Here is an 18694-nt window from a genome sequence, read left to right as displayed (position 1 = left end):
CACGGACATAAATGGAAGGAATCATCAAGGCAATAGAAACTTCTTAAAACTTCGAATCACTCAGACAATGCTATGGGTTATTAAAGTACCAAAATTTAGTCAAATTTATAGATAGACCATTATCAGAAAACAAAGCTTTCCTACTTTTTCCTTAGGCCTTATTTTGGTAATGCTTCCTCTTGTCTGATATTCATAGTTGTATTGATAGTGTCCAAGCAAGGGTTACCAAATTATATAACACTAAAAGTCCATGTGGCCAAATAACTATTATTTCAATGCTATGTATATGTAATGAGTACTGTGTTTGGTACATGGTCTGTGAACCTAGTCACATCATTTTTCTCAGTATATAGTTGAATTTTCAGAAAGCTCTCTATTATGTTTTAATTCTTGCAAATTGCTCACCGATTTAATAAGAGCTGCATCTAAACAGTAAGTAATTGCTTATGATAATGAGTGCAAACTGATTTGCTGGAGCATGTTAGTATTACAAAGCACTGTTATCCTGCCGGCTGTTCCAAAAATATTGTTCTCCTGGTTAAATGTAGCTTTTAGAAGGCATTATTGCTACACATCTCACTAAAATAATCACTTTAATAGTATCTACCCAAAAGTTATTACTGTGACTTCACTGTACCCAAGAAAGAACAGAAAGGCACGCCATTCTTTGATAAATGATTTAGAATATTCTAGAAAAAAAAGAAGTCCCATTCTTAATAAGTAATTCTAATTAGTGATTGTAGTGGTAAGCACATTCTACTGTGTTAGAAATGGCCTCCTTTTCCCCACAAGAATCATAAAACTTAATTTTAAGGACTTCAGAGACAGATGGCAGGCAACTTCATTTGAATACAATCGCCAATTTAAAATGAATTAAATTTTTCAGGATGATCTGAGACCTGAGGTCCAGGTGTCTCTGAATTTGAACCCTACCTTACTCTTTAACAGTGCTCGTCCCTCCTGGTCCTATAGGTCATTTTCAACTATTTTCAGAGTTGCTATTTGAAGACACTAGAGCTCAATGACTTATGTTTCAAACCTGAGGGTCTTTTGAGATTGGGGACCTGAGTGTTCGAGGATCTGAGGTGCAGATTGGAACCACTTTGTAATTTCAGTCTGGGAAGATAGAATTTTATGAACCAGATACAAAAGAAGAAAGGTTTGACACTTCCCTGCCCCGGGGCTGATTGGCACTTTAATCCTCCCTCTAACGTTCAATCATTTCCACTTCAAAAATGACTCTCACACATAGTTATGTATCTTCACATGGGTGGTGAAATAGAAAGAAGATCTCTGTAGAAAAACAATTTTTTTCTCCAGCACTTTCAAAATTCATTTCTTTATTGCATGCCATTGGCTAAATATCTTCATAGGTTAAAAAACTTTATCTTTGGATTTTAAGTCTTGCAAATACCCACAATTGCTTATCAAAGTGAGTGATCTAACTTCCCAATAGTTTGCTTCTTATAACTGTGATTATGAAAGTATGGGGATTGGTATCTCCCAAAATCGACAGAATTGTATTCTTATTGTTATTTTCATAAGCTGTTTCAGAGTGTTGGAGATAAGGAATGGATAAACAAACAAACCAAAGGTACATATACATTTTTAAAATTTAGGGTGCTGTTACTGCTACTTTTTTTACTGAGCATAGTACAGGACTTAATTTAGAAGTGGTTTCTTTTCTGATAAAGATGAAACAAACACATACATGATAAGTAGCAAATATCACCAAGATACTTCTTATTAAATGTATTTTCTCTCTTATAACAGTAATATCACATTTTCTACATTTATGAAGTTATATGACTCTTTGTTGAAAATTTGCATTTCATAGAATTATGAATACGCTGAGATGCTGGAACTGATCTGATCTCTTTTTAACACTGACCTTGAATCATCCTCATTTCTATTACATGATTTGCACTCTGTATTTATCTAGAGATTTAATTCAGGAGACAGATAGGAAAAAAGTAGTGCTTAAAAAATGCATCAGTTTCTTTATTAATATAAGTGGATCTATTTTCTATTTCTGGAATCCATTTTGTGCCTCTGTGACTTTTCTCATGAAAATCCTTCCCACAAAATACATTTGCTCTTAGTTTTCCAGAAGCATATTAAAAAGAAATGGGAGTATTTCAGGAGACCGAGTGAATTCTCCAATTTGGCTGAAATAGAGGGCTGGTTTATTTGAAGCCTGTTCAAAGATACCACTAGAATTTTTCACTTAATTTGGTAGACAGTGGTTTAATCATTGAAGGTCTTTCAATAAGAGGAGTGATTACAAATATAGTTTAAAAAACAATCTGATGTCATTTGTCAGACAGATTTAAATTAAGGTAGGTTTAGGGATAGGTAGGAATGTATCAGGTAAGTTAGGATGAGTATTTATTTCAACCTGTAAGATGAAAGGTGATACAATATAAACAATGGCTGTAAGAATGGAAATATAGAAATTCAAAAATTGACTTCTGATTGAATGGGTAGTGATTGTCGTGGAAAAGCGACATTCTAAAACCACGTCATATACCTTTGTCACCTCCAGGATCTAGTGTGATGCTTTATACATAGAAATGCTTCATTTGTATTGAGTGTATAGATGTTTTTATTCTTGAATTTTGATGCCGTATGCCTTTGTATTCTCTTTCTCCTATCGTATTCCTCTACTATTGTCTCAGCATTATGTTTTGTTCTCTTTGGGATTTTGTCTAAAATCCCAACTCCTTATTCTGAGTTAGAGTCTGTTCCTCCTACGTCACTAAACCATCTGGCTTTCAATCTTTCCAGCAACTTCTAAACTAATGTCTCACTGGATTTTTTTGCTTGCTATGTTAGAAGAGATACAAATCTTCCCTCTATAATGACCACAGTTTTCTGTCTTTTGACTCATCTCTTCCATCACAGCATACATATACTAATTTTTACACATGCAAATATCAGTAATATATTACAAAAACATAGGTTAGCAACTGCGATATTTTCTTCTGTCTCTCCATGGCACTGGAGTCTCTCTTAGATTCCAAAGTACAGAAATTAGCTCACACTAATCGAAGTCAACTGATATCATATGGTTGGATTAAGTGCATTTTGTCTCAAGGCTATTTTACCTACGTGACTTTAGCACTAGAAACTATCATAAGAATGGCAGTGATTTCTACAATGAATCACCCTGATTAATATATGAATAAATGGATGAATGAGAACTTGATCTCCTGGGTGAACTGATCTCAGAGTTGGCTGGTCTACTTAGGCAATTTTTATTTGACTCTGACTTTTTCAGATATCTTCATGTTAAAAGCTTAATTATGGCTTGTGTACAAGAAGCTATGTTTTAAACATATTTCTTCTATGCGGAAAGAAAACTTAAGTCTTCCAGCTACCTCCAAATGCTTTCCAGCCCTCGTAGCCCAGCAAAACCTCCAACCGCCCTTCATTTCAAGAGCTATGGAGTTCTCAGGCTGCCCCTGTTGCGGATGGCCACTGTCAACAGTCTTCCTCAAATTCTGAATTGTTCCTCATCATTAATACATTTCTGTTTAAATAATGGTTTTGAAATAATTTTAAATTTATAAAAAAATCACGAAAGTAAAACACAGGCTTTTTTTAGTCCCTTCAGCTACCTTCCTCAAAGTGAACATATTATATAGCCATAGTACAATCATTAAAGCCAGGAAATAAACATTAACACAATGTTATTAACTAAAGACCTTATTTAAAAAATTACCAGTCATCCCACTAATGTCCTTTTTCTGCAAGTTCAAGATCTAAACCAAGATCTTCCATTGCATCTCGTTGTCATTTCTTCTTGGTCCCCTCCAATTTGGAACAGGTCTTCAGTCTTTCAGTTTTGTTTTGTTTTTCCTAATCTTGACTCTTTTGAAGAATGCTGCCAGTTATTTTGTAGAATGTCTTAAATTTGAGTTTCTTGGATTTTTTTTATGATTAGACTGAGGCTATGCATTTTTGTCAAAAAAAAAAAAAAACAGCACAGAAATGATGTTGCGCCCTTTTCCGCACATGGTATTTGGAGGACCTGGATTTGATATTTCACTTTGGAGGTGTTAATTTTAGTCACCTGGTTACAGTGTTGTCTTCTGTAAATTTAAGAATTTAAATAAATTCTGAAAGCTGATGAACCAGCAGGCTGTACCCTGCTCTTCTCTGTACACTGTGGAGACTTTTAAGATGGGTTATTCCAGCCAAGTGTGGGAACAGGTGCTGACTCTCGCGTGTTCCCCAGGACCTGGTTGAAGAGTCTCGTGACTCTCCATCCCAGTCGTTCCTCACTCTGACATCATGAAATGAAGAATGGGGTTCAGTATCAGGGTGATCTAGGCCATCCATTGCCTCATCTTAGTTTTCTGTATTTGGTGAAATCCTTCAGATTTCTTATACAACTACAGACATTTATTCCACTTTGCTAACAGCTGTAGGCATGGAATTTGTTAAACACATCTGAGAATCAGAAGCCTTATGTTATTTATTATTGTAGCAATATCCCTGACTTCGTTCAAGGAACATGTTCGGTTCCTGCTCATGATTAATGAATGAAGGAAAGCACATGAGTCTCATGAAGGTACCCAAAATTAAATCCTCTACTATCTTTAGTAGGCATACATTTAAGATGGAAATTTCAATAAAAGATAACTCTGCTATATAATAGTTAACAAGTTAAAATAAATTGTGTGGATATAAAAGAAGAGAATTCACCTTGGCTGGAATGAGAGCAGGGAGCAGGACTGAGGAGAAAAACCACCTGCACAGCCGAGAGGCATAGAGCAGCAAAAGCAAAAGTCATTTGGGGGGAAATATGTATTTCGCTGTGAGTGCCTTGGTGGATAGGGTTAGAGCTTGGTTTGAAGTGACTTCTGAGTCAGAAGCTAATGCTCTATCCAGTTCCAATCAAAAAAAGCTAGTAAATAGTTTTATTTGGGGCCTAGTCAGGGAGAAAATAACTGTAACAGATGGGCAGGAAGATGTTAAATGAAAGGAACTAAGATTAGAAAACAAACAAAAACAAAACTTCTGGTTTCCACCTAAAATTATGAATTGCATTGCAATTGTAATGCAATTGCATTACATAATTGCATTATGTATGGTGGCCCCTATGCGTTTTAAGTATGCCCTGGCTGGTGTGGCTCAGTGGAATGAGCACTGGCCTGCAAACCTAGGGGTTGCTGGTTCAATTCCCAGTCAGGGCACATGTGTGGGTTGTAGGCCAGGCCTCAGTAGGGGGCATGTGAGAAGCAATCACACATTGATGTTTCTCTCTCTTTCTTCCCCTCTCTCTGAAAATAAGGAAATAAAAATTTTAAGGAAAAAAGAATCTTGGTTTATTTTAAAAAGTATGTAATGCAAACACTTCAGTATAATCACATCCATGTTTGTGTTCAGTATTCAATTCCACTGTTACAGGCAGGAAGTGGTGTCACTTCCAAAAATTTATGAGGCCTTTGATTTGTAGAATAAAAGTGATTGTGGCATTAATAATAAAGATTTGTCTCCTGCTTCTCTGTTCAGCAAATTTGAAGCCTCAGAATGAGCTGAAGGCTTGGATGGCTTTTGAGGCATGGTGCTTACAAGAAGGCTTTGCAAAAGCCTCACACCTTTTAAAGATTCAGACTCGACTCTGAAAATGTCATGGTATAAATGAATCATTTCTGCTAAGTGTCATTGCAGAAGCTTTGAATCTGCCCACACCACACAGTCTGTGTACTATTTGTGGTATTCCTGAATAAATGTCTAGGGTACGGACAAGGTCGGGCGGCCAATGCTCCACTTACATTGTGAAGAATTACGGCAGTTAGTAAAGTACTTGTTAAAAAAAATTGACAGTTTTCCCCATGTAGCATGTTCTTTCTATAAATTTCAAAATGTCAAATATCAAAATGAAAAATACACATGAGCCATTTGTGTTATTAGTCTTTCAAAGATCACAAGAGCGTAGACTTTTTATTATAAAATATAAAGACTAACCTGGACCGGACCGGTGTGTGTGGCTTAGTTGGTTGTGTATGGTCCCACAAACCAAAAGGTCACCATTTCAATTCTGGGCAAGGCACCTGCCTGGTTTGCCGGGTCTATCCTCAGTCCGGGCACATATGGAAGGTCTATCCTCAGTCCGGGCACATATGGAAGGTCTATCCTCAGTCTGGGCACATATGGAAGGCAGCCAAGTGATGTTTCTCTCCCACATCAATGCTTCTCTCTCCCTCTCTCTTTCTCTCTCTCTCTCTCTCTCTTCCTCTCTCTAAAATAAAAAATAAATAAAATAAACACATAGAGTAGAAAAATATGAAATGTTTATTAGAAAAAGATTTTTATTAGAGAAAAGTTTTATGGCAATAGGCAAAGGGAAAATTCTTACTTTCTCACTGAAGTGCATAATTACTATTGAAATTATTTTTGAGAGAAATGATTCCTGACCTCGTAGGGATCATGATAGCTTTTTGCTGTTCTATTTTCTTGATAGTTTTATTTTAATTAAAATTTCTTATTGAATAAGCACACACCATTTCTTATTTTAAAATGGTATCTTGGCTGGGATAGAGCTGAATCTCGTACAGACTGGCTTATTGAGAAGATTTCTCTGCTTTCATGCCTCCCAGGTTTACCGTGGAGTCTGAGTGGTTCAGCCTCCTTTGATCCCATAGAAAGTTTAAGGGACATTTATTCTTAATGCCTAGTGAGACCTCGTGGACCCCGAGGGTCTAACGATATTTCTGATTTGCATGGGGTTCAAGAATTTTTATGAAAGAACTTGAACTGAGTCCCTGATTCATGTAGAGTGGCTCCTGTACTTAGACTCTTTACAGAGCGGCTGTCAGGGGGTTTCGATGCACAAAAGCAGGGACTTTCCAGTTTTGACCTTTCCTGTTTTTCTCGGTTTGCATTTAATTTTATTAGTAGTCAATAACCTGTTATTTAAAAATTTAATGCATTCTCTTAATTTCTAAGTGTCTAGGGTCCCGATGGAACAGGCAACTTGTTGTATATGAAAAACCTCCCATTGTTCCTTCTATCTTGAATGTCATTGTGAATTACTGTGATAGGGCTTTCATCATTTGGGAATTACTAAGCTCTTCTGGAATATTTTTTCTTTGGTCTGATTCAGATGATAGGTCGGTTTCTAAGCCATTTCTGTGGTATGCCCCATTTGTTGTCCTGTTTGTTTTATTAAGGACCTACCTGCTCTGTCTTGTAAAGTAGATGAGCGAAAACCTATCTCATTTTCCAGGCCCTGTAGTTGTAATACTCGTGTCCGTTCTAACAAGCCTGCATCTTCCATCGGGAGTCTAGAATTATGATATCACATAGTCTTTATTTTCATTTTCCTCTTCTAGTATTTCTCCACCCCTAGAAGCACAGTAATATTGAGTGTTATCTCTTACTTTTTAATTGTGGTAATTGTTATTACTTTTTAGAATTAGAGTCGATTACATATTATAGATGGGAATGGTTATTACTCTGATTTTATTCATCTCTCCTCCTAAAATCCCAACTTTCCTGAGTTTTTAAGGCTATGTGAAAGATTAGAATTAGTGTGCTATTTTAATTTTAAACTATTGTGCTAAATTTCATGAAATAATTCTTTGTGGTCTCACAAAAATTTATAGAAACAGAGGACAATTAACTGTAATAAGTTGTTTTCATTCATATGTGGTTAAGATTTACTCATTTATGAATTTTTTAAGTTTTACCAGTTTAGAAATTTTACTGTAGTCTAAAACTTATTTTTTATACAAGGTGGGCTTCTCGTGGTCCTCACTTTTTATGAACTTCACTCAGGAGAATGATTCCGTATAGGTAGAAGTTTTTCAGAAGTTTAAATTTAACAGTAGCCTCTTGACATGATTATAGAAAGAATAAAAGTTCCCCTTGTTTATAATTGTTTTACTTTTAATTTCCATCTGACTGCCTAGCAAAATTTTACTGAAAAAAGTGTTGTATCCCTGTTACATTTAATAGAATCATAATGGCTTAAATGTTTCATGTTGGTTACAGGATGACATTTGAAGAATTATAGGCTTTTAGAAAAGAACCTTTTATCCATATATTTATGTTATGAGTTAGAAGCTAAGCTATTCAGAAGTTAATTATACTATTGTTCATGTAGCAAGGATCCAGAGCAACCAATAATCAGGCATACCTTATTGGTTTTCTTTTTCAGAAAGGTTCAGTCCTTTTAGGGGAATATACCAGGTTTTTCAGAAACAAGTGAGGCTGAAGTATGCACATTTTGGAAGGAGGTGGTTGACAAGAAAGAAGTAGGGAAGAGTCCTTTGTTATAAGTATATGTTAAATAAAGTCTAAAAATATTTCTTCTTATAACATTGCAGGCCATCGGATATTAGACAGGAAGGAGCCCACGTGTACTTTTTACAAACCTTTTTTGCAATGTAAAGTGTGTTGACACTGCTGAATTCGCATCTGCTGGAGCCAGCTTTGATAAGCAATTTGGAGTGAGGACTATAGACCCGCACTACTTAATTGTGAAGATTGCTGAAAACCCCTTTAAGTTTGAGTCATTTGTGCACTCGATGATGTGATGGATGTCAAGGTTAATTTGCAGTAAATCCATTAGTAGGCATGGCACTGAGGCACCATGCCATACAGACACATGCATAAGTAACAGCAGCAACAGAGTCCTCCATCTTGATAAAATGCTTGTAACTGACCAAGATGTACCGTTGCTGCACGTTGAAATCACTTAGGCGATAAATAGAACCTGTTTGTATAAAAATAGAATTTAAAGAATAAAGCTCCATCGAAGTTTATTTTGCAGACTTACTTCTTTCTTTAAAGGTCACAGTGATTCTTTTTTTCCCTAGGCTGCAATTTTTCCCAGCCTAGATGCTTTATGGTGATGAGCTAATGTTCTTTTCCTCATGAAGGCTTGCATTTGATACAATTTAATATTTTTCCATTGTCAGCTATTAGTGAATATAAATAATAATATAATGGATATATGTGGGAAAAAAGTGCTAAACTAAGGAATTAAGTACGGAAAAGATTAATGAAAACGGGGGTGTAGGAAAGTTTTTTTTAAAGGCACTTGGTTTGACCATAACTTTAAAATGAATTAAACTTTTCTAAAGTCACTTATATTAAAACAAAACAACAATGTTACAATATTAGTTATTTTATATTTTTACCACTTGCATAAACACAAACATGCCATCTATTGTCTCTAAAATGTACTGGGTACTTAATATGCTTCAGAAATGAGACTAAAGTGTTACTGTGCAATACTGTAATTAATCCAGATAGAAACTCTGTGAGCTAATAGTGTTATTATCCCCATTTTTTTCAGATAGGAAACATAAGACTTAGAAAGGACAAATAGCTGGGTTGAGGTCATTTAGCTAGCAAATGATACAGCCGGAATTTGAACCCAGTTCTGCCTGAATCCAGAATTTACATTCAGTGTCTTAGTTATTCTGCTTCAGTAAGTACGTCATGTCCTTGTTTCAAAAAGATGAAATTTAAAGGAAGTAGATTTGGAAATTTTAGACATCTGACCCACTATATTTTATTGTTGGCATATTCTCATATTTTCAAGATTACCCAAAGAGTGTATGGCAAATTTCTGTCTTCATGGAAGGAAGGCTTTAAGAGCATAGTGATTTTGTAGAGTTTGATGCAAAAAGAAAAAGCCAAGATGGTTATATAGGTCTGTAGAAGAGAACCGTGCCAGGGCTGGACAGCTAATCCCTCTGCGTACCATGGAATTGTGCCAATGAATACAATCCAATGTGTGATCGTGCAAACACAAGGAGGAGTAAGAGGAATTGTTTTTCACATACATCTGGAGAAAATGGGCACTAGAGATAATCACATTGGTTAGCAAACAATAGTAAACTACATTTGCTTTGTTTTGGTGAAAACTAAGAGTTGGAATGTCATTGTAAGGAGGACGGAGTTAGCTAACATGCACACAGTTGCTAAGTTGTGACACTGGAAAGGTTGAAATATGGGGTGAAATAAAATTCTGAGTAATAATATTTGTATCATAACATTTATCTTGCTGAAAATGTAGACCTCTAAATTATTATCCTCAAGTCCTGTGACTGAGCAACTAGAAACTTTCATAGTTCCGTGAGTTTGGGAAGTTTATCCTAAACTAAATGTTAATCTACGTATATTAAATGTTCTGTCATTTCACATTCACATGTCATTTTTTCTTTTTTTGAAAACATTGCGGGGTGAAAGGACAGTATATGATCATGAGGTACAAATGTCACTTTATGGATATGAGACATTAGAATATGATAACAGTTGGCCTTGATAAATTCAGACTGACATATCCAATTAACTTTTTTTGACAGTCTTGTTGTGATAACAGAAACATTTCGGTAATTAAAAAGAATATAGGAGTCAGAGACCAGGTACTGGGTTTCCTACCAGCTGTGCCACATACCAAGTTGGCAACGTGAGATAACAAGTCAGTCCTTATGACTGAATTTCCTCAGATATAACATGGGGCTAAGGCTTGCCCTCCTTTCTGTGTGAAAGTGATTTCCAATTTCAAAAATCACCACATAAAGTAAGATACTTGTTGCTTTACCACCCTACTTTATTGGGGGGATCCTAGAAAACATCTGAATTCTTAAATACATTTCATATTGTCAAGTAGCGTCTCTTGTTTTGAATATTGTTCTTAATTCATATGAAATACATAGCCATTGGAGAACAAAGTTAATAAAAATGAAGAAAATAAAGTATCGGCATTCAGAGGCCACCACCACATCTTAATTTTCATGAAATCTCCACATTTGTATATTCTTGTTCTATATTTATCAGTGTAGGCTTTCCTGGAATACTTAACACTTAATCATCTGTCAAAAATCACCTAGCAAAAAAAAGTTATCAAATAGTGCTTGCTTATTAATAGCCTGATGAACAAGCTTCTGATGATGCCAAATAATAATGGTTCTGGAAGGCTTTGGCATTCCTGATACAGAAATCTGTGGTTTAAATTTCCTTCTTTTCTTCCTTCCTTCCTTCCTTCCTCCCTCCGTCCCTCCCTCCCTTCCTCTCTTTTTGCTTGCACACTGACTAGTGCCTTTGAAATTTAACTTACCTATTCTAACCTGAGAGAGCTAAACCTTTATTCATGAGTATCCAAAAAGTTGAATAGAGATGTGCTTATCCTTTCCACCTTTGCATTTTCACAAGTTTCTGTTTTGTCACTTTTACATTCAACATCATTCGGACGTGCTTCTTGAGTCAGGTCTATGTGCCAAGACCTTCTAAACCAATCAGGCACAGCAGGCATATTGAGAGTGCTTTGGAGTTCCCCACGGGCCTCTGAAAATGTCTCAGGCAGAATACAGAGACAAGTTGGCTCCAAAATACAAAAAAAAATTGGAAAAATTGATATTATCAGCTATTTCATTAAATGTACATGAGTGTGATATTGTCATCTGCATGTAATTGGTAAATTTGGTCATCATGTCAATTTGGTGGGCAGATATCTGGAAAACATATTGCTGTATGAGAGGAGACCCCCCAAAGCCAAAATTATCATCTGGAGGGCAGGCCCTGTGTAGTACAGGTTTCCCCTGCTAGTTGAGTGAGCATTCTAGGAACCCATCTGCATCAGTGTATGAGCTGGCATTGTTGTGAAAGGCTGCATTCGGCTTCCCTGAATTTTTTTTGAAGACTCTTTCAATGTGTTTGCCCGTTTCATGATGGGTGATTTTTGAGCTCACATGCCCATACTGTGCTAAGTGTTCAGTTTTTGCCCCAAATCAGCATGACCCCTATACCCTACCCTCCCTATTCATCCGACCTAAGTGACTTTTTTTTGGTTCCCCAATGAAACAAGTCCTCAAAGGGAAACATTTTGCTGATGTGAAAGAGGTGAAACAAAAAAATGGCAGAAACACTAAAAGGCGTCAAAATCAACAAGTTCAAAAACTGTTTTGAACACTGGAAAAAATGTCTTGAGAGGTGTATTTCATCAAATGTAAAGTACTTTAAAGATGACTGGAGTTTAAGCATGTAAGATAAATACACAAATTCTGGTTTGGGAGTGGTTTCCCCTCATGCATACAACTTTTACATAGAAGCCTTACTCTTGGTAGAAAGTATATTTCCATAAACATAAGGTGTTTTATAGCTTAAATCTTAATATTCACTCTTACTGCTTTCCTTACCATGTTCACATAATAGGTGCACAATAAATGTTCAGTGGCATTCTTTGTTATTGGAAGGCTACACTCCCCTCCATAAATTGCACCTTAAGTTCTGTTCCTGTGATAACTAAAGATATATTTCTGTGGCCCCCTTTAGTATGGAGGTCTCTTCATATATATGTGTATATGTGTATACACACACACGTACATACATATGTCTTTGCATGTCTCTTCCAAGTATTCCGGCTGAAAGAATTCATGTTATTACGTTCAGTGAGATAGATTCAAGGGGAGCAATAATATAAGACTCTGGTGCATTGGATGCTTAGTAAACCTGTTTGGAAACAAAGTTCTTTTTAAAGTAAGATGAAAATTCACTGTCATCACCACTGCAAAGTAAGATTTGAACACTCACCGTATGTGGCTATGGCATTACTCTCAGTGCTGTAAAGTAGTATTCACTTTGGAGATTAAGAATGTGCCTTTTCATGACGCTGGCTACTTTGACAGTTACTAGATGTTGCTTGTTAAATAAGAATTGACTTCTATGAATGGGATCTATTATCTTTATTTTCTTGACATGACTACTGGTGCGTAGGGCTGTTCATCCATTAGTTATCATCTGTCATGTGTGAATAGACCTGTTCCCCACAGAAGCTGATTCGCAGCATATCGCTTCACTGTGTTGTGCGACCCCGTCACATCTGCGTGCACCCCTTGTTTCAAAAACAAGTTGAGATATATTTCTGCTCCTTTTGAAAGCATCCAAAGTCAATGTTTTCTACTAAAATATATTTTTTAATGGGCAGAAAGGGAAAAAACCCATCACATGCTGTGCTTGTCCAACTCCACTGGAAAAGCAGTAAAATCCTTTTGTTCTGAAACACCTGCTGGTAGATTTAATGAGTGTATTAAAAACTAAGCTGCCCTGATATTTCTTTAAAATAAAAAAACTCTTTTCTCTTTTTTTGAGAATGTTTGATTGAAATCTGTTGCTTATTTGCTTTGCCATTTCTTTTTCATTTGGCCAGAGTATAAATTAAATACTTTACTGATATGTACAGATAACTACCATAGGGAAGTGTGCACATCACACCTTTGGACTAATTGGTTTTGTTTTTTGTTTTCCAGCTGGGACAACATATATCTTTAGCAAAGGTGGTGGACAAATCACGTATAAGTGGCCTCCGAATGACCGGCCAAGTACTCGAGCAGACAGACTGGCCATAGGGTTTAGCACGGTGCAGAAAGAGGCTGTACTGGTGCGAGTGGACAGTTCTTCTGGCCTGGGGGACTACCTAGAGCTGCATATAGTAAGTACTTTTAAAATAAGATTCAAAATTGTTTTCACTGTTATCTTTTTGTAAGTAACTTATAATTCAGCCTTTTGGAAGTTTCTCTCCAATAGCAACCAGTCCTTTGGTATAGAAAATACAAAGGTGCTCTAGAGATAATAAGACTTTATACCAATCACTGTTGTTAAAAGTGCTCCTAATAGTAGAGAATATTGTGATTTTGCTTTTTAAGTGTGAATTCCTCTCAATTCTCTGTTCACAAAGATTTATTTTGGGTATGTTTTCAGTGACTTTAGCGATACTTGACAAATTGATAAAGTAAGTTACTGTCTTGTAGATAGTATTTCAATCTACAAGGATGGAAGCAAGGGTTGTAATACGGGCGACATCAAAAGGTCTGGATGCATTGTCCTTATTCCTTTTCTAATCTGGAAAGGGAGTTGTCTGAAGTTACATGCAATGGATGGGAGAAAAGGAAACTGTACAGACATTTGGGGATATGAAAGAAAATGGCAAAAACATTGTTTCCATGTCATCTGGTAGTCATTTTGGTACATAAACATCAAGAAAGCACAATGTACTCTTGACATTTATATCCTGGGCCATTCCTTTTTCTCCAAACTCTAAGCCTCCCACAAGGATTTATTCAGCACATAGTACATGGCAAATAGGAGTTAATAAATGAAAAAGTTTCTTTACCTTTTTAAGTTGCCATAACTCACTATAGCTTGAGAGCTCTTTACTATATTTCTGTATTCCAAGAGCTATTAATTTCTATGTTGCAATTCTTTATTTCATTTCCTTACAATATTTGCAAATAAGCACATTCAGACTTCCATTGTTTAGAGATGTTAATATTTTACTGGTATGTCAAAGTAAGTACCATAGGAAAGTACCACATTGAAAAACTGTAAAAAAAGTTCCTATCATGCCCTGGCTGGTGGAGCTCAGTGGATTTGAGTGCGGGCCTGCGAACCACACGATCGCGGTTCGATTCCCAGTCAGGGCACATGCCTGGGTTGCAAGCCAGTTCCCGGCAGGGGATTCACAAGAAGCAACCATACATTGATATTTCTCTCCTTCTCTCCTTCCCTTCCCCTCTAAAGATAAATAAATAAAATCTTTAAAAAAAAAAGTTCCTATCATTATAGTGCTTGGTTTAAAGTCTATCTTTTGGAAGTTTCCAGAAGCATGTAAATCTCTTCATCTCCCTTTATCTGACACAATTTATCCCTTCTGTTTCATGTGACCGTATGAGTTTGTTTTGTTTTGTTTTTGCGTATCCCTATAAGCTCTCCCTTTACCAGTGCCTGTGCCTCAATGAATATTTGATTCTCTCTCCTGTTAGAAACTGCCCTTCAGGTATTCATCCTAAAATAATTAGGAAATCATCAAACACGAAAACACATTATCACAGACATTTGCAGGGCCTTAATTTTCAAAGTTTCATTCATTCATTTTTGTTTATTAATTATAGTTGACATTCGATATTATATTAGTTTCAGATATACAGCATAGTAATTAGACACCATATATAATTATTATAATATTATTGACTATGTTTCCTATGCTGTATTTTACATCCCTGTGACTATTTTGTAACTGCCAATTTGTGCTTCTTAATCCCCTCACCTTTTTCGCCCATTGCCCCTACTCCCCTCCCATCTGGCCACCATTATCAGTTTGTTCCCTGTATCTATGAATTAGTTTATTTTCTTAATTTTATTTTTCCATTACGCTTACAGAATTTCAAATAAGCTGAGTAGGGGGTTTATTTGACCACAAGCTGAATCCATTGCTAATCTTGAGGAAAAAAAAACACTTTAGCACAACCATTATTGAACTATTGTGAATTTATCATTGTAAATTTTCATGTCAAAATTCAGTTGTCAGAATGGGAACCCTGTGAAAGCAATTTCAGATGCATTTCAGCAAAAATCTAACAATAAAAACGGAAAGCATCTGGATTTTTATGGCATCATAAATAAATGATCAGTTGAGATAAACAACTAGTGTAGTAAGGAACCCTGCTGTTTAGCGTAATCTCAACTTTCGAAATTTATTTGCTTCATTCTGATTTAAAAGCGTTGCTACTTCCAAAAATAAATAAATAAAAATGAAAACAAGAGCTTTTTCTCTTGAAATTACTGATTGATCCATAACCAATTACATATTTACCCTGCAGAAATGTTCTACAATGATCACTCTCAAATCATAAGTGCCGCGTTTACTCAAACCACTATCGTTTGTTTTATGGTCAAAGAGTTTTGGTATACAAGAATGTGTTTTTCTTTGAAATCTGATCAAATATGGGCTTAGAGTCCTTTTCTGCATGAAGGATTAACTGTCTAGGTGTTCATACCAGCCCAGTACCTTCCATGGCTCCTCTGCTGGGCATGCATTTCTGACAGCTGCCCTGTGAGGGGCCTCTGTCTTTCTAAACCTTCTCTTGGTCTTGCCTAGCCATTCACTTTGAACTCAGTATTTGGCTCTATGTACCCTCCCTCTTAGATTTGCTGTCGTCAAACTCTCCCTTCACCTGAAAGTCTGTCCTTGCTGGGGAAATAGAAAATGGGCATAAATTTCCTGGACTTTCCAAACACTGTTGTTGATCAGTCCCTCTCCCTCCTGTATCAACTAGTAGGACCCAGTTTAATCTGGCCAACTGAAACTTTCTCTCTCTCTCCTTTGCCTCTCATTGCCTGCAAGTGATAATTAGCCTTTAGTGACTCAGCCCATTGCTTATATGCAGACGAGTCACTTATTTCCACATTTTCAACATGCTGTCAAAATTAACACCAGCCTGGTGTTTTTGCTTTTTACTACTGAAATTTATAACTCCCTCCCATAATATTGGATATGTGGAAGAGGAACAGAAAGAGCTGTTAGATATTTAAAAAGTAAAGAGAGAGAGGCACAGAGGAGGGAGAGAGAAAGGGAGAGACTGAGGAAGGAAGGATGCAAGAGGGAAAGGAAAGGAAAATGAAGTGTGTGGAGTCCAAAGCCGGTGCTTGCCCATGACAGAAGCAGAAGTACATGACACATACTTAGACTTGGGGATATTCAGAGACTACTTTATGAGATTATTTAGGTACCTTTGAATCTGTCCTGATTTTCTCCAAATCAGTTGGTCTGCTTTTTCCAAGATTGGGGTTTAAAACAAAAACAGATTCGTAGAAGGATAGGTTATTAATGGTGTTTGAGTTTGTGTTATGAATATAACTGACTAACAAATTGAATTGACTAATATTACAGATGATATGACTTATCTATAAAAGTTAGAAATTCATTAAGTGCCAGAAAATTTTCCATAAACCTTCAAGGTCAGCCAAATATAAACCATGCACTGATCTTATTTAAAAAATATATATTTCCACCATTAATTGAGATGCCCAATAAGCTGCAAAGTTGATAGGACAGATCAAAAGTGCTTCTATCTTGCCAAAATGTATAATGCTGCTTCAGTTGGTTACTTTTAAAATCTGACTGACTTGTGATGTCAGTGAAGATGGGAATATTTGACATCGTTTATTATCCTATTTGTTTCAGAATAATGTTCAATTTTCCTGGAAAACATCATCATATTTAAATTTTGATTAACTGTAATCTTAGAATACACTAACTTTGAATGAAATAGTTTTTGACTCTGGTTGCCTAGATTTTATAAATTTCTTTTTGTTATGTTAATATGGCAACTGTTACCCTCCGAGTCTTATACTACTACTGAAACTTGTAAGGTTATAGAATGGGATTAAGGGAAGATAAAGTACATGAAGTGAGAAATGATTAGTTAACATAGTGCCTAGAATACAAGTGCTCAGTAAATGCTTTCTGAAATAATAAATGAAGTACTTATATATTCAAAATATGGTTTAGGCTCAGTATAGACTCTCAACTTTTCAATAGTCAAAGTGAAGTCATAGATAAAATTTAATTTCCATTTAACCTTAAAAGTCAGGTGATTCCTTATTGACAATGTAGAAAAAATATAGCAACAGCTATATCATTGAAAAGTTACATATATTATTGATGTTGTTTTCTGAATGTTTACCTAAGAAATAATTATGGTAGTTGGTTATTTAAAGAAGGTGTATGATGAATAATTTTTGGATGAATATTAACTTGCCTCAATAATTCCCTTATTTTTTGTAACTCACTATTATCATGAATTGTTCTCTACTCATTTAATATCTGTCCATTATTTTTAAGTAGAAATATGCTTTCTGATGACAAGGAACATAATTTATAGTAATAATGACTAATAGGAAAAATAATATAGTATACAAAATTTATTTTTTTGTTATTTATTTCAGTATATGCTAGAAGGTTGTCTGGAAATATCTTCTGAGCAGCTAATATGGCCCAGGTCCATGTTAGACCTTGTGGATACAAAAATAAGGCAACTCACTACTTAGTACTTATTTCAACAAATATTTGTTGGGTGAATGAATGAACAAGCCTGATGGGATGCTGGTCATGAGGTGGTTTAGATTATTTATAATAAACATACTTTGTCCAAAAGTGACTAGTTTTTCTTGATTATCCCTCCATTGTCATATATCTCCATTTCTTCCTCTTGCAGTTTCAACTTTCTTATCTGCATAGTATTTGTAAAAATAGGAACAAATAATAGGCTTTTAAAATAAAGAATATGAAGAGACTTGTGAACTGTAAAGTGCTATGTAAATTTAAAATAGTAATGTTGGGGATTATTTAATCAACATTGAAATAATTTCTTAGAATCAATGAAACATTAAGTTCATTTAAAAATGTTTTCTAAGATATATCTAGAAATTTTACCAATGTTGTCGCTCTGGAGGAAACATCTTGGTATGTCAGTCTGGTAATGTTGATTGGACGTTTCTTAACCCCTCTCTGATTTACAGAAGAAAGCCACTGCAAATGTGCACTCACTCACTGCCATGTGAATATTAACACGTGCATTGGTTCTGACCAGAGGAAATGTGTGGAGGGTGGAGGAGAGGATGAGTAAAGAGTGTTTTTTGAAATTCTTTCATCTCGGGAGCATGAAAGAGCATTGCAAATTTGATTAGTGAGTTGTTGTACATCTTTGCCTTAAGTGTTTCTTCTTTTTACTTTGTTGAGCTGGAAGTCCTATTTTTACAACAAGCTCTTAATTGATTTTGATTTAGAAATACACCTTTTGATCAGCAGGTTTAGCATAGGCTAGAAGCATTGTATTTATAGTAAATATTACATGTCCCAAAATAACATCAATATTGGTGACATGTCAAATAT

The 18694-nt window shown here is 35.7% G+C and overlaps 1 protein-coding gene across 27 annotated transcripts in view; it reads left to right on the top strand.

The window, feature by feature from the left end:
* Positions 1–18694, top strand: part of NRXN1 (neurexin 1) — a 1091189-nt gene that overhangs the window by 770391 nt on the left and 302104 nt on the right. For all 27 annotated transcript variants that reach the window (XM_037047882.1, XM_037047881.1, XM_037047879.1 and 24 more), the window contains one exon: positions 13272–13453. In XM_037047882.1, the coding sequence (XP_036903777.1) occupies positions 13272–13453 (182 nt within the window). The remainder of the gene's footprint in view (positions 1–13271; positions 13454–18694) is intronic.

Source organism: Sturnira hondurensis, unplaced genomic scaffold, assembly GCF_014824575.4.
Source record: "Sturnira hondurensis isolate 20B ecotype Veracruz unplaced genomic scaffold, ASM1482457v3 Scaffold0006413, whole genome shotgun sequence".
Classification (NCBI taxonomy): Eukaryota; Metazoa; Chordata; class Mammalia; order Chiroptera; family Phyllostomidae; genus Sturnira; species Sturnira hondurensis.
The sequence above is the reverse complement of the archived record's forward strand: the minus strand, read 5'-3'. Positions and strand labels throughout refer to the sequence as shown.